We start from the raw sequence: 15,402 nt of genomic DNA on the forward strand, positions 1-15,402 counted from the left end.
AAGAGTCATCAGAAGGCCATATGCCGAATTTGAGCAGAATCGGACAACAGGAAGGGGTTGCACTGAATCTAAAGTGTGAAAGGGATTCTGAGACATAGTGTTCTAAAGAAGCATAAAAAAACTGGTTTTTCATCATGCATTTTTGTCTTTACCAATTGATTGCTTGATTATGAAGGTTTTATTAAAATTTCAGTTAAGACTAACATTTTACTTGAAGACGGCAACTCGATTGGACTTAAAACAAAAAAGTTATGGCTGTTCAAAGATTGTATTTTTGTGGCAAATTGTCGTTTAACACACAATGAGTACTTTTTACTCATTGAGTTTTACAGGACAATTTGTAACCAAAATACAATCTTTGAACAGCCATAACTTTTTTGATTTCAGTCCAATCGAGTTGCAGTCTTCAGGTGAAATGTTAGTCTTAATTGAAATTTTAATAAAACTTACACAACCAAGCAACCGATTGGTAAAGACAAAAATGCATGATGAAAACCCAGTTTTTTATGCTTCTTTAGAACACTATGTCTCAGAATCCCTTTCACACTTTAGATTCAGTGCAACCCCTTCCTGTTGTCCGATTCTGCTCAAATTCGGCATATGGCCTTCTGATGACTCTTTTAAACCATCACAGTCCTTTTATGCAAGTATTTTGCTTTAAAGTAGGTATTTATTAAGACAAATTTGATAAATGAAATAAAAAATATCCTAAATTGTGATTTTTGTTAAGCATTAAATCGTGAATAGCTGTTCACACGTTGATACAAACCACATGTTTTGTTCAGCAAAGTTTAAGTGCACAAAAATACGCATGTTTTGATGGCATTGGTATCAAAAATATTTTACGCTTGGTACACATTTTGGTCAGTTGAATCCAAAATTTTTGGACCAAAAAATTTTTTTTTCTTGAAAATAGCTTGCTAGTTTTACATTTTGATACAAATTTGGTTCATTTTGTATTTTTTACGTGTAGTTTTTAACTCAAACAAAATTAAAAAAATATAAAATATATAAATTTTATGAAAATTTTTGGACCCAGAATTTATTTAAAATCAAATCTTTTGAAAGTGGACTTTTTTTAAAGATCGCGCTTGCGGAACCTCTAAACATGATTTTTTTTAGTCGGCCCCATACAAAAGTTTGTTCGGCACATCCTAATCTACCATTTGGAAAGTGAGCCCCCAGATTCCCAGAAGTTATGCAATTTTGGGACACCCTAATGTACACCCACAAACCAGATTCTACTCCAATAATGAATTTGTTTTTGGAGGTGGAACTATCGGTATGAGATTCTATGCCGGATCAGCACTGACAAGCTTTCTAGCATTGTCTAGAATTTTCTGGTATTGTCCTCTCAGATTCAGATTTCAGATTAAGATTTCAGATTCAGATTTCAGATTCAGATTTCAGATTTCAGATTTCAGATTCAGATTTCAGATTCAGATTTCAGATTCAGTTTTCAGATTTAGATTTCAGATTTCAGATTCAGATTTCAGATTCAGATTTTAGATTCAGATTTCAGATTCAGATTTCAGATTCAGATTTCAGATTCAGATTTCAGATTCAGATTTCAGATTCAGATTTCAGATTCAGATTTCAGATTCAGATTTCAGATTCAGATTTCAGATTCAGATTTCAGATTCAGATTCAGATTTCAGATTCAGATTTCAGATTCAGATTTCAGATTCAGATTTCAGATTCAGATTTCAGATTCAGATTTCAGATTCAGATTTCAGATTCAGATTTCAGATTCAGATTTCAGATTCAGATTTCAGATTCAGATTTCAGATTCAGATTTCAGATTCAGATTTCAGATTCAGATTTCAGATTCAGATTTCAGATTCAGATTTCAGATTCAGATTTCAGATTCAGATTTCAGATTCAGATTTCAGATTCAGATTTCAGATTCAGATTTCAGATTCAGATTTCAGATTCAGATTTCAGATTCAGATTTCAGATTCAGATTTCAGATTCAGATTTCAGATTCAGATTTCAGATTCAGATTTCAGATTCAGATTTCAGATTCAGATTTCAGATTCAGATTTCAGATTCAGATTTCAGATTTCAGATTCAGATTTCAGATTCAGATTTCAGATTCAGATTTCAGATTCAGATTTCAGATTCAGATTTCAGATTCAGATTTCAGATTCAGATTTCAGATTCAGATTTCAGATTCAGATTTCAGATTCAGATTTCAGATTCAGATTTCAGATTCAGATTTCAGATTCAGATTTCAGATTCAGATTTCAGATTCAGATTTCAGATTCAGATTTCAGATTCAGATTTCAGATTCAGATTTCAGATTCAGATTTCAGATTCAGATTTCAGATTCAGATTTCAGATTCAGATTTCAGATTCAGATTTCAGATTCAGATTTCAGATTCAGATTTCAGATTCAGATTTCAGATTCAGATTTCAGATTCAGATTCAGATTTCAGATTCAGATTTCAGATTCAGATTTCAGATTCAGATTTCAGATTCAGATTTCAGATTCAGATTTCAGATTCAGATTTCAGATTCAGATTTCAGATTCAGATTTCAGATTCAGATTTCAGATTCAGATTTCAGATTCAGATTTCAGATTCAGATTTCAGATTCAGATTTCAGATTCAGATTTCAGATTCAGATTTCAGATTCAGATTTCAGATTCAGATTTCAGATTCAGATTTCAGATTCAGATTTCAGATTCAGATTTCAGATTCAGATTTCAGATTCAGATTTCAGATTCAGATTTCAGATTCAGATTTCAGATTCAGATTTCAGATTCAGATTTCAGATTCAGATTTCAGATTCAGATTTCAGATTCAGATTTCAGATTCAGATTTCAGATTCAGATTTCAGATTTCAGATTCAGATTTCAGATTCAGATTTCAGATTCAGATTTCAGATTCAGATTTCAGATTCAGATTTCAGATTCAGATTTCAGATTCAGATTTCAGATTCAGATTTCAGATTCAGATTTCAGATTCAGATTTCAGATTCAGATTTCAGATTCAGATTTCAGATTCAGATTTCAGATTCAGATTTCAGATTCAGATTTCAGATTCAGATTTCAGATTCAGATTTCAGATTCAGATTTCAGATTCAGATTTCAGATTCAGATTTCAGATTCAGATTTTAGATTCAGATTTCAGATTCAGATTTCAGATTCAGATTTCAGATTCAGATTTCAGATTCAGATTTCAGATTCAGATTTCAGATTCAGATTTCAGATTCAGATTTCAGATTCAGATTTCAGATTCAGATTTCAGATTCAGATTTCAGATTCAGATTTCAGATTCAGATTTCAGATTCAGATTTCAGATTCAGATTTCAGATTCAGATTTCAGATTCAGATTTCAGATTCAGATTTCAGATTCAGATTTCAGATTCAGATTTCAGATTCAGATTTCAGATTCAGATTTCAGATTCAGATTTCAGATTCAGATTTCAGATTCAGATTTCAGATTCAGATTTCAGATTCAGATCCAGATTTCAGATTTCAGATTTCAGATTCAGATTTCAGATTCAGATTTCAGATTCAGATTCCAGATTCAGTTTTCAGATTTAGATTTCAGATTTCAGATTTCAGATTCAGATTTCAGATTCAGATTTTAGATTCAGATTTCAGATTCAGATTTCAGATTCAGATTTCAGATTCAGATTCAGATTTCAGATTCAGATTTCAGATTCAGATTCAGATTTCAGATTCAGATTTCAGATTCAGATTTTAGATTCAGATTTCAGATTCAGATTTCAGATTCAGATTTCAGATTCAGATTTCAGATTCAGATTTCAGATTCAGATTTCAGATTCAGATTTCAGATTCAGATTTCAGATTCAGATTTCAGATTCAGATTTCAGATTCAGATTTCAGATTCAGATTTCAGATTCAGATTTCAGATTCAGATTTCAGATTCAGATTTCAGATTCAGATTTCAGATTCAGATTTCAGATTCAGATTTCAGATTCAGATTTCAGATTCAGATTTCAGATTCAGATTTCAGATTCAGATTTCAGATTCAGATTTCAGATTCAGATTTCAGATTCAGATTTCAGATTCAGATTTCAGATTCAGACTTCAGATTCAGATTTCAGATTCAGATTTCAGATTCAGATTTCAGATTCAGATTTCAGATTCAGATTTCAGATTCAGATTTCAGATTCAGATTTCAGATTCAGATTTCAGATTCAGATTTCAGATTCAGATTTCAGATTTCAGATTCAGATTTCAGATTCAGATTTCAGATTCAGATTTCAGATTCAGATTTCAGATTCAGATTTCAGATTCAGATTTCAGATTCAGATTTCAGATTCAGATTTCAGATTCAGATTTCAGATTCAGATTTCAGATTCAGATTTCAGATTCAGATTTCAGATTCAGATTTCAGATTCAGATTTCAGATTCAGATTTCAGATTCAGATTTCAGATTCAGATTTCAGATTCAGATTTCAGATTCAGATTTCAGATTCAGATTTCAGATTCAGATTTCAGATTCAGATTTCAGATTCAGATTTCAGATTCAGATTTCAGATTCAGATTTCAGATTCAGATTTCAGATTCAGATTTCAGATTCAGATTTCAGATTCAGATTTCAGATTCAGATTTCAGATTCAGATTTCAGATTCAGATTTCAGATTCAGATTTCAGATTCAGATTTCAGATTCAGATTTCAGATTCAGATTTCCGATTCAGATTCAGATTTCAGATTCAGATTTCAGATTCAGATTTTAGATTCAGATTTCAGATTCAGATTTCAGATTCAGATTTCAGATTCAGATTTCAGATTCAGATTTTAGATTCAGATTTCAGATTCAGATTTCAGATTCAGATTTCAGATTCAGATTTCAGATTCAGATTTCAGATTCAGATTTCAGATTCAGGTTTCAGATTCAGATTTCAGATTCAGATTTCAGATTCAGATTTCAGATTCAGATTTCAGATTCAGATTTCAGATTCAGATTTCAGATTCAGATTTCAGATTCAGATTTCAGATTCAGATTTAAGATTCAGATTTCAGATTCAGATTTCAGATTCAGATTTCAGATTCAGATTTCAGATTCAGATTTCAGATTCAGATTTCAGATTCAGATTTCAGATTCAGATTTCAGATTCAGATTTCAGATTCAGATTTCAGATTCAGATTTCAGATTCAGATTTCAGATTCAGATTTCAGATTCAGATTTCAGATTCAGATTTCAGATTCAGATTTCAGATTCAGATTTCAGATTCAGATTTCAGATTCAGATTTCAGATTCAGATTTCAGATTCAGATTTCAGATTCAGATTTCAGATTCAGATTTCAGATTCAGATTTCAGATTCAGATTTCAGATTCAGATTTCAGATTCAGATTTCAGATTCAGATTTCAGATTCAGATTTCAGATTCAGATTTCAGATTCAGATTTCAGATTCAGATTTCAGATTCAGATTTCAGATTCAGATTTCAGATTCAGATTTCAGATTCAGATTTCAGATTCAGATTTCAGATTCAGATTTCAGATTCAGATTTCAGATTCAGATTTCAGATTCAGATTTCAGATTCAGATTTCAGATTCAGATTTCAGATTCAGATTTCAGATTCAGATTTCAGATTCAGATTTCAGATTCAGATTTCAGATTCAGATTTCAGATTCAGATTCAGATTTCAGATTCAGATTTCAGATTCAGATTTCAGATTTCAGATTCAGATTTCAGATTCAGATTTCAGATTCAGATTTCAGATTCAGATTTCAGATTCAGATTTCAGATTCAGATTTCAGATTCAGATTTCAGATTCAGATTTCAGATTCAGATTTCAGATTCAGATTTCAGATTCAGATTTCAGATTCAGATTTCAGATTCAGATTTCAGATTCAGATTTCAGATTCAGATTTCAGATTCAGATTTCAGATTCAGATTTCAGATTCAGATTTCAGATTCAGATTTCAGATTTAGATTTCAGATTTCAGATTTCAGATTCAGATTTCAGATTCAGATTTCAGATTCAGATTTCAGATTCAGATTTCAGATTCAGATTTCAGATTCAGATTTCAGATTCAGATTTCAGATTTAGATTTCAGATTTCAGATTTCAGATTCAGATTTCAGATTCAGATTTCAGATTCAGATTTCAGATTCAGATTTCAGATTCAGATTTCAGATTCAGATTTCATCGCGATGATAAACAAAATACGACGGCCAAAGCGCGATCCCGGAGGCTGTACACGACGATGCTGACGAAGTTTGACTGCGCGGTAATGGACGACGAAACCTACGCCAAAGCCGACTACAAGCAGCTTCCGGGACAGGAGTTTTATACGGCAAAAGGAAGGGGAAAGGTAGCAGATATTTTCAAGCACATGAAACTGTCAAAGCTGGCGAAGAAATATTTGGTATGGCAAGCCATCTGTACCTGTGGCTTGAAAAGCAGCATTTCCATAGCTTCCGGGACTGTCAACCAAGAAATTTACGTGAAAGAGTGTTTGAATAAACGTCTGCCGCCTTTCCTGAAGAAACACGGTTGTTCCGTACTGTTTTAGCCGGATACGGTTAAAAGGCCAACAACGTGCAAGTGGTTTCCAAGGACAAGAACTCTCCCAACACGCCCAATGGAGAAATACTACATGCTATTGTCAAGCGGAACCTGAAGAACACCAAAAAAACTGCTAAGGACGAGCAGCAGTTCAAGGAAAACTGGCTTTCTGCGGCGAAGAAGGTGGACAAGGTGGATGTACAAAATCTAATAGCAGGGGTTAAACGTAAGTCCCGGCAATTCGGATTTGGAAAAGCGGAATCCTAACTTAATATTTTTCCTGAATTTTATACTAATTGAACTTCAAAAAAGAAATATAATTTGATTTTTTAAATAAACGATTTCACCGATTTACGGGCGTTTTCCCTTGACCAAATTTTGACCGTATCACCCTTTAATAGAGGCTGAGGAAAAGTTGAATAAAGTTAGTTCAAGAATGAATTAACATGGACGAACAAAACTGAATTACAAAAATAATAAAAAGAAAAGATTAACTGAATTAGTCGCATGATAGCGCATCAATCACTGTCGTAAATATAGCTAAATTGAACAAAAAGGTTTAGGGGTGAACCAAAATAGGTTCCAAAGGTGGTCCAAAATAGGAACCTGGTGTTCAAAAATGCTGACCACAGTAATGATCGAAGAAACGAGTTTTATGATTAAATCTTATTACATAGCAACAAACGACGATTAGTTTCGATAAAAAAGGTTCAATCTTTGTAATGAACGGATAAAGCAGTCAAAAGTTGTTACATGTACTTTTTTATTCTAGAAAATAGCATCTCTTCTTCCCAAAGCGATCCAAAATATGTCGTTGACTATCTCGTTACACAAAGAATGACTTACACTAATATAAGGTTGGCTTTGACAATCCATAACCCACAAATGTGTAAAAGAAATCGAAAAAATTAAGAATTTTTTTTAATATTCCACCCCTACAAGGTTTTTTATAAATCTCTTAGATCAAAGCCATTTGTTACCTTTACTGAAATCGCTGGTCTGTGGGTCTGCTGATGTGCTGCTAGTAGTGCTACTGGTACAGTATCCTTTCCGGGCTATTCGATACCATGGATTCTATGGGGAGAGAAAAAGAAGATAAAAAAAAACCCATAAGAACAAACATTCGTTACAACAGGTAAAAGTCAGCTGGGTCCATGATGGGGGGAGGCATAATTAGTCTAATGAATCAATCCTGTCGTCTACAGAAAAAAAACCAGTCCCAGGAACTTAAATCAATAGTGTGAAAATGCAAACGACCGACATTGAGACGGATCCGAAAAGAGGAAAGAAAAAGAATGAACTTAAAGGGAAAAATTGATCCCGGAGGTCAAATCGTTTGTCAGCTGGTAAGCCCAATGGAGAGAACATTCAAACGTATAAGGGAAACACGCACCCGGATCCGGAAACTCAAACGACAAGTGAAAGGTTCAAGGTATTTTTTGTCTCTGACACACACTCACACAAATCCCAGTCAATCCTTTTCCGGTTTCCGGTAAAGTGTCAAACCCGAAGCTTCCAAATGGTGCTGCAAAAGTCCCCAGCTTCCACTCTAAATTGTGGCCAGACCGAGCCGCTCGATTGGAGTGGTTAAAAAGTAAGAAATCCCAATCAGGAGCCCTCTGAAGTAGGACTTATTTACAGCAAAAGAGCTTTGTAATGTGGCTGCTGCTTTACATTTTCAAATTATGTCGGTTTTTTGATTAATCTGGAAGAACTCAATTTCGCTTGAAAAGTTTTTTAAATTGATCAGATATGAGAGATGACATAAAAGATTGAAATTTTCAGATAAATTTCTTCATTCGAATATGTTTCTTCTGTAGTTTATTTTTATCCCTTTTGTGTCTATTATTTAATATTTATTGCCATTTTTATCAATACTTCGATCTCAATATTGCCGCGAACCGTTATGTCATTTTGATCATTTTTGTATTTTTTGTCCTTTTTGTCATTTTTGTCATTTTTGTCATTTTTGTCATTTTTGTCATTTTTGTCATTTTTGTCATTTTTGTCATTTTTGTCATTTTTGTCATTTTTGTCATTTTTGTCATTTTTGTCATTTTTGTCATTTTTGTCATTTTTGTCATTTTTGTCATTTTTTGTCATTTTTTGTCATTTTTGTCATTTTTGTCATTTTTGTCATTTTTGTCATTTTTGTCATTTTTGTCATTTTTGTCATTTTTGTCATTTTTGTCATTTTTGTCATTTTTGTCATTTTTGTCATTTTTGGCATTTTTGGCATTTTTGTCATTTTTGTCATTTTTGTCATTTTTGTCATTTTTGTCATTTTTGTCATTTTTGTCATTTTTGTCATTTTTGTCATTTTTGTCATTTTTGTCATTTTTGTCATTTTTGTCATTTTTGTCATTTTTGTCATTTTTGTCATTTTTGTCATTTTTGTCATTTTTTGTCATTTTTGTCATTTTTGTCATTTTTGTCATTTTTGTCATTTTTGTCATTTTTGTCATTTTTGTCATTTTTGTCATTTTTGTCATTTTTGTCATTTTTGTCATTTTTGTCATTTTTGTCATTTTTGTCATTTTTGGCATTTTTGTCATTTTTGTCATTTTTGTCATTTTTGTCATTTTTGTCATTTTTGTCATTTTTGTCATTTTTGTCATTTTTGTCATTTTTGTCATTTTTGTCATTTTTGTCATTTTTGTCATTTTTGTCATTTTTTGTCATTTTTGTCATTTTTGTCATTTTTGTCATTTTTGTCATTTTTGTCATTTTTGTCATTTTTGTCATTTTTGTCATTTTTTGTCATTTTTGTCATTTTTGTCATTTTTGTCATTTTTGTCATTTTTGTCATTTTTGTCATTTTTGTCATTTTTGTCATTTTTGTCATTTTTGTCATTTTTGTCATTTTTGTCATTTTTGTCATTTTTGTCATTTTTGTCATTTTTGTCATTTTTGTCATTTTTGTCATTTTTGTCATTTTTGTCATTTTTGTCATTTTTGTCATTTTTGTCATTTTTGTCATTTTTGTCATTTTTGTCTTTTTTGTCATTTTTGTCATTTTTGTCATTTTTGTCATTTTTGTCATTTTTGTCATTTTTGTCATTTTTGTCAGTTTTGTCATTTTTGTCATTTTTGTCATTTTTGTCATTTTTGTCATTTTTGTCATTTTTGTCATTTTTGTCATTTTTTGTCATTTTTTGTCATTTTTGTCATTTTTGTTATTTTTATCATTTTTGTCATTCTTGTTATTTTGTCATTTTTGTCATTTTTGTCATTTTTGTCATTTTTGTCATTTTAGTCATTTTTGTCATTTTTGTCATTTTAGTCATTTTTGTCATTTTTGTCATTTTTGTCATTTTTGTCATTTTTGTCATTTTTGTCATTTTTGTCATTTTTGTCATTTTTGTCATTTTTGTCATTTGTGTCATTTGTGTCATTTGTGTCATTTTTGTCATTTTTGTCATTTTGTTCATTTTTGTCATTTTTGTCATTTTTGTCATTTTTGTCATTTTTGTCATTTTTGTCATTTTTGTCATTTTTGTCATTTTTGTCATTTTTGTCATTTTTGTCATTTTTGTCATTTTTGTCATTTTTGTCATTTTTGTCATTTTTGTCATTTTTGTCATTTTTGTCATTTTTGTCATTTTTGTCATTTTTGTCATTTTTGTCATTTTTGTCATTTTTGTCATTTTTGTCATTTTTGTCATTTTTGTCATTTTTGTCATTTTTGTCATTTTTGTCATTTTTGTCATTTTTGTCATTTTTGTCATTTTTGTCATTTTTGTCATTTTTGTCATTTTTGTCATTTTTGTCATTTTTGTCATTTTTGTCATTTTTGTCATTTTTGTCATTTTTGTCATTTTTGTCATTTTTGTCATTTTTGTCCTTTTTGTCCTTTTTGTCATTTTTGTCATTTTTGTCATTTTTGTCATTTTTGTCATTTTTGTAATTTTTGTCATGTTTGTCATTTATGTCATTTTTGTCATTTTTGTCATTTTTGTCATTTTTGTCATTTTTGTCATTTTTGTCATTTTTGTCATTTTTGTCATTTTTGTCATTACTGTCATTTTTGTCATTCTTGTCATTTTTGTCATTTTTTTCGTTTTTGTCATTTTTGAGATTCGTTTCTGTCATTTTTGAGATTCGTTTCTGTTATTTTTATCCGTATTGTCCTTTATGTCAGTTTTGTTATTTTTGTCATTTTTGCCGTTTTTGTCATTTTAGTTATTTTTTTCATTTTTGTCATTTTTGTCATTTTTGTCATTTTTGACATTTTTGTCATTTTTTGTCATTTTTGTCATTTTTGTCATTTGTGTCATTCATGTCATTTATTTCATTATTGTCGATTATGTCATTTTTGTCATTTATGTCATTTATGTCATTTATGTCATCTTTATCATTTTTGGTATTTATGTCATTCATGCCATTTATCGTTTTCACCCGTGTTAGTTTGGTTGTTGAAATCAAGATTTTGAAAACGTTGATTCTTTTTTCTTCTTGTCTAAAAGAAATGAGGCCATCAAATCTCGGATGGAACGGCTAATTCGATGTAAAATTCCGGTCGAATTTTGTCCGAAAACAAGCTGAAATGATCACGTGATTTTGTAATCGTTTGCCGAAACATTTTTTTCCCGTTTCCTCATACAAAAGGTTACAGATTTGATTAGGGTCCTAGAGTGAGTTTAATCCCTTGGTCCGGTCTTTATCCAAATCGACAAACGACCAGGACCGACAGATAACGATGACTCTAGAATTTAATTCTAATCAGAGTTTATTTTTGTTGTAGGTTTTGGTTTTTGGTTGGAGGGAAGAAAACGATTTAAGGATAAAAAACAAACAAACAGGAACGAACTCTAGCTGGTCCGGTGAAATTCCTTTTTCACGACCTTGACAGGGTTCGATCCCAAAACCAAACTAGAAGCAAACAGGAAGAGGTATTGGGGACTAAGTCTGTACGTTGTTGGTAGCGATTTTATTAGCATAAATTGTTTGCGAATGGCGCCGGCTTTATGCCGAATGGAATTTTTTCCTTTTTTTTTCCCGTTCAGGAGGACCTCTCCTTACTTTTTTCCGGGGGGAGAAAATCTGACAAAAGTTCCTTGTACCTACCTAATACCGACTTAAGGCAGAAATGTAGCTGATTTTCCCAGTCTCAGACCATCGAATTTCGGAACCGGAAGCTGATTTACCTCGGGAAGGAACTCCTCCGTCTTCTGATGGATTTTCTTGATTATGGATGAGCGAACGGAAATGTAGTCGGTTGAGGTTTAACATTCCGGATTAGTATTGAAGAGCCATCGCTTGCGCGTAGATTGGATCAGTACTAGCCTTGTTTCTGTTAAAGGGTATCACTTTGTAGTTGACGGTCATTAGGGTGGCTCTTTATTTACTTGTTTTTCTTTTTGGAAATGTAGCACCCAACCGTTAATTTCGGTCCCATGAATAATACAAAAAATATCTGTAAGGTTTAAGAATAATCGGATAAATCTAAGGTTAGGTGACCAAAATTTTTCCGCATTTCTCCGAGCTTAGAATCCGGACTACTGGCTGGCAAAATACAGGCATTTGGTTTCAAAATTTCCACCCAAAATCCGGCAAAAATTTGGGCAAATTTGTTCGAAACCCAGAAATTAAAAACAAAAATTAAGAAAGAAACAATTGCAACAAATTTTTATCTTGATAAATCAGCAAATATTAAATCATTATTTTTAGACGCAACAATTAAAAAAAAAAGAATTTGATTTGAGTTTTTCGTTTGATTTTGCAAATAAAGTGAATAAATGCGTGAAAAATCCAGGCTTTTTTAAACGGAATCCGAGCAACAAGGCCGAATCGGACTTTTTTAAATTTTGTGTCAAATAACCGGGCCAGTCGGGGTAAAACCGGGCAATCTGGTAAACCTACTCAACGGCGACTCTGAAAGAGATTTGGATGGGATTTTCAATTTCACAAAAAATTAAGTTATCCTGGCAACCCTGAAGGACAACACAGTCTTCGTAAATTCAAAGTGTTGTGTACTGTTGTGGACTGTATACGCATCCAGCGTTGGCACATCAAAACTTGTATTTTCGAGCAAAAAAAATCTTTTTCATCTGTACTTTTATGAATAAACGATCAATGAAAACTCAGTTTGTAATTGAAGTAATTGAAATTATTTCAAATATTTTACCCGTTGCTAGTCTCTTAAACAAACATTTTCATCATTTTCATGGTTTATTTGAAGCCGCAGTGGAATAGACTACACCACATGCCAAAAATCTGTACACATCTGTACCGGATTTTAAAAATCTATGATCTGCACGTACAGCATCTGTTCCAAAAATGAGTCCAAAAACCTGTACTTTTCTAGATTAATCTATACATGTGACAACCATGCTCGAACCCCCTGGAGAGCGAGCCTCTCCAATTTAGTTGTCTCATCGATGGAAGCAGGTCGTAAGAGAAAGAGACTGTTTGTCTGGAATACCTCGTAAGCAGCGTTGCCAGATTGCAAACTGCTGAAATCCGTAGGTTTGATGAAAAACGAAAAATGTACTGATTATGGCCCAATGCGACTTGATGACCTTTTTTCCGTTTATCCTATTTTTGTTTTCGATAATCCGTAATAAATCCGTACGAAATGCTGAAAATCCATAGATTTTGAGATCCGTAAAAGTGCTTAAAATGAAACTCAAGATACACGGTTGAAATTTTCATCATATTCACAAAAAATCAGGAAAAATCAGACTTATTTTAAAAAAATCTGGGAAAAACGGAGGCTTATTAGGTTATCAGGTTTGGAGTACCAAAACTCAGGAAAATCCTGAAAAATCAGATACATTGACAACCCTGATTCTCTCCTTTCTCAGTATGGTTGTCACATGTACAGATTGATGTAGAACAGTACGGATTTTTTTAAACTTATTTTTGGTACAGAATCTGTACGTGCAGATGACAGATTTATTTAAATTTGGTACAGATTTGTACATTTTTTCGGAACTTTGTATAATTCATAACAATGCGGCTTCAAATAAAACATGTAGATGATTCTGACTGATATGTGAGTTTATCAAAGAAATTGGTTTAAGTATGTGAAATTGAATTATTTTCAAACACTGGAGTTGTCAAAATGAAGTAAGTTTGGGATTATTTAACTGAAATTTCAAATATCGTTGGTACAGATTTTTTTCAAAAAAGTTGAGATGAAAAGATTTTTTTTTGTTCGAAAGTACAGATTTGGATGTAGCAACGCTGGTTCTCAGTCCGCTTGTCGGACTGAACACATAGTTTTAAGATGAGTAACATTATTGTAGAAAACTCCAAAATATTTTGACGCATGTGATAAAATACAGAGTTTTAAGTTAAGTATTTTTCTTTTAAAATATTCCATAAGAAGAAAAATGAGAAAAAAATCTCGATTAAGTCAAACTTCAGTCATAATTGTTGGCTTTGGGTAACGTTGCTGTTCAATGCTTATTACAAACCTTTGAGAATAAAAACTGTGAAAAAGTAGTACTGCCAGAAATGTAATAATTTATGCTTTTATTTAATACGTGCAATAATCTTTTTTTGAATTTTGTATTATCGAAATTCAGCCTCGACATGTTTGGATGTAGTTTAAGAAATGAGTAAACTAGTATTATTTAAAAACTTCTGAACCGTGGTAAAATATACATATCTATCTATTTGCTTCCACAATTTATTTATAGGGAAAAGTGGGATGACGTGGGAAACGTGAACCACTTTGAATATCTCAGATGTGTGATGAGATAAAAATCCCAATCCAACTGTCATTGTCGTCGCTTTGCGTAAGCGTATTTTTGTTGTTGGCTTAAATACGCATCAAATGCTTCGTTTATTTATTAAGCTTAAAAAAATATAAAAAAAAAACTCATATAATTAAACAGGCACCCTCAAATTGCATCGATGGAGAACCTAAAATTCGTAACAAAAATGTGCTCATACGCTTATGATCTAAGCTTTGTCATGTTCCTTCACGTGGAAAAGGAATTTCTGATGAAACTTCAAAAAGTCACACAAACGCAACCAATTTACAAATCATAGCTTGTGGAGAATCGTAAGCCACATTTTGTGGGATATCTTGGGCCATCTTTGGGCCCTATTACATAAGACGAGTCACGAGTCATTTTACTCGAGTGAGTCATTTTGGTATTACAGTAGTCGAGTCGAGACGAATTTCGACTGAGTCGACTGCGAAAAAATTCAACATGATAGCCGCCATTCGAGCACTCAAATTAATTTCATCAGTTTCACTCGACTACCGAAATACGATATTTCGCTCGACTCGACAGTGAATGGAGTCGAGTAACTTGACTCGTTTTAAGTAATAGGGCTCTTTATGTATTTTTCATACTTTCAGCACTTAAAATACCTTTTTCCTATTTGTTAAGTTTTCTTATGCCAAAATGAAGAGTCGAGAAAAATATTTTGTCCATCCTATATAAGGAATTCTGCCGATACGTTCCCGAGCCAGGTTGTAGGAATAATTTGATCATACACAACTCTCTTTTTTATTTCCTATTTTTTAAAATAAAAAAAAAATGTAACTCGGGGAAATTAATTTACTTAAAAATTAAAAAAATGTATAATGAAACCTTAAAAATGTAGAAAACCTTTCCATTTTTTTTTCTTTTTTTCTTTTATAAAAAAAGATTTGAAGCAAAAAAAAGTGGCTATGATACCCCACAATCGCTTTTTTTCGTTTTTTAAGGCTTTGAATCTGTTGATTAATTTCTTTCATAAGCGCCGCAAACTACACCAAATGAGCGTTATCCTAAGCTTGCCAGATTGCCCGGTTTTATCCGGGTTTGTCCGGATATTTGATGCAAAATTTCGAGAAAGTCCGGTCCGGCCCGGTTGCCCGGATATCGTGAAAAAAGTCCGGATATTGCCCGGATTTTTTAACAATTTTCACAAAGAAACCAAAAAAAAATCAAGTTTCAGCAAAATCGA

At 32.1% G+C, this 15,402-nt stretch overlaps 1 protein-coding gene across 2 annotated transcripts in view; it reads right to left on the reverse strand.

Annotated features, from left to right (window-relative positions):
• LOC129757329 (calcium uniporter protein, mitochondrial) overlaps window positions 1-15,402 on the reverse strand; it is a 480,797-nt gene that overhangs the window by 359,038 nt on the left and 106,357 nt on the right. For both annotated transcript variants that reach the window (XM_055754517.1, XM_055754518.1), the window contains exon 3: window positions 7,473-7,566. In XM_055754517.1, coding sequence (XP_055610492.1) covers window positions 7,473-7,566 — 94 coding nt within the window. The remainder of the gene's footprint in view (window positions 1-7,472; window positions 7,567-15,402) is intronic.

Source organism: Uranotaenia lowii, chromosome 3 (assembly GCF_029784155.1).
Source record: "Uranotaenia lowii strain MFRU-FL chromosome 3, ASM2978415v1, whole genome shotgun sequence".
Classification (NCBI taxonomy): Eukaryota; Metazoa; Arthropoda; class Insecta; order Diptera; family Culicidae; genus Uranotaenia; species Uranotaenia lowii.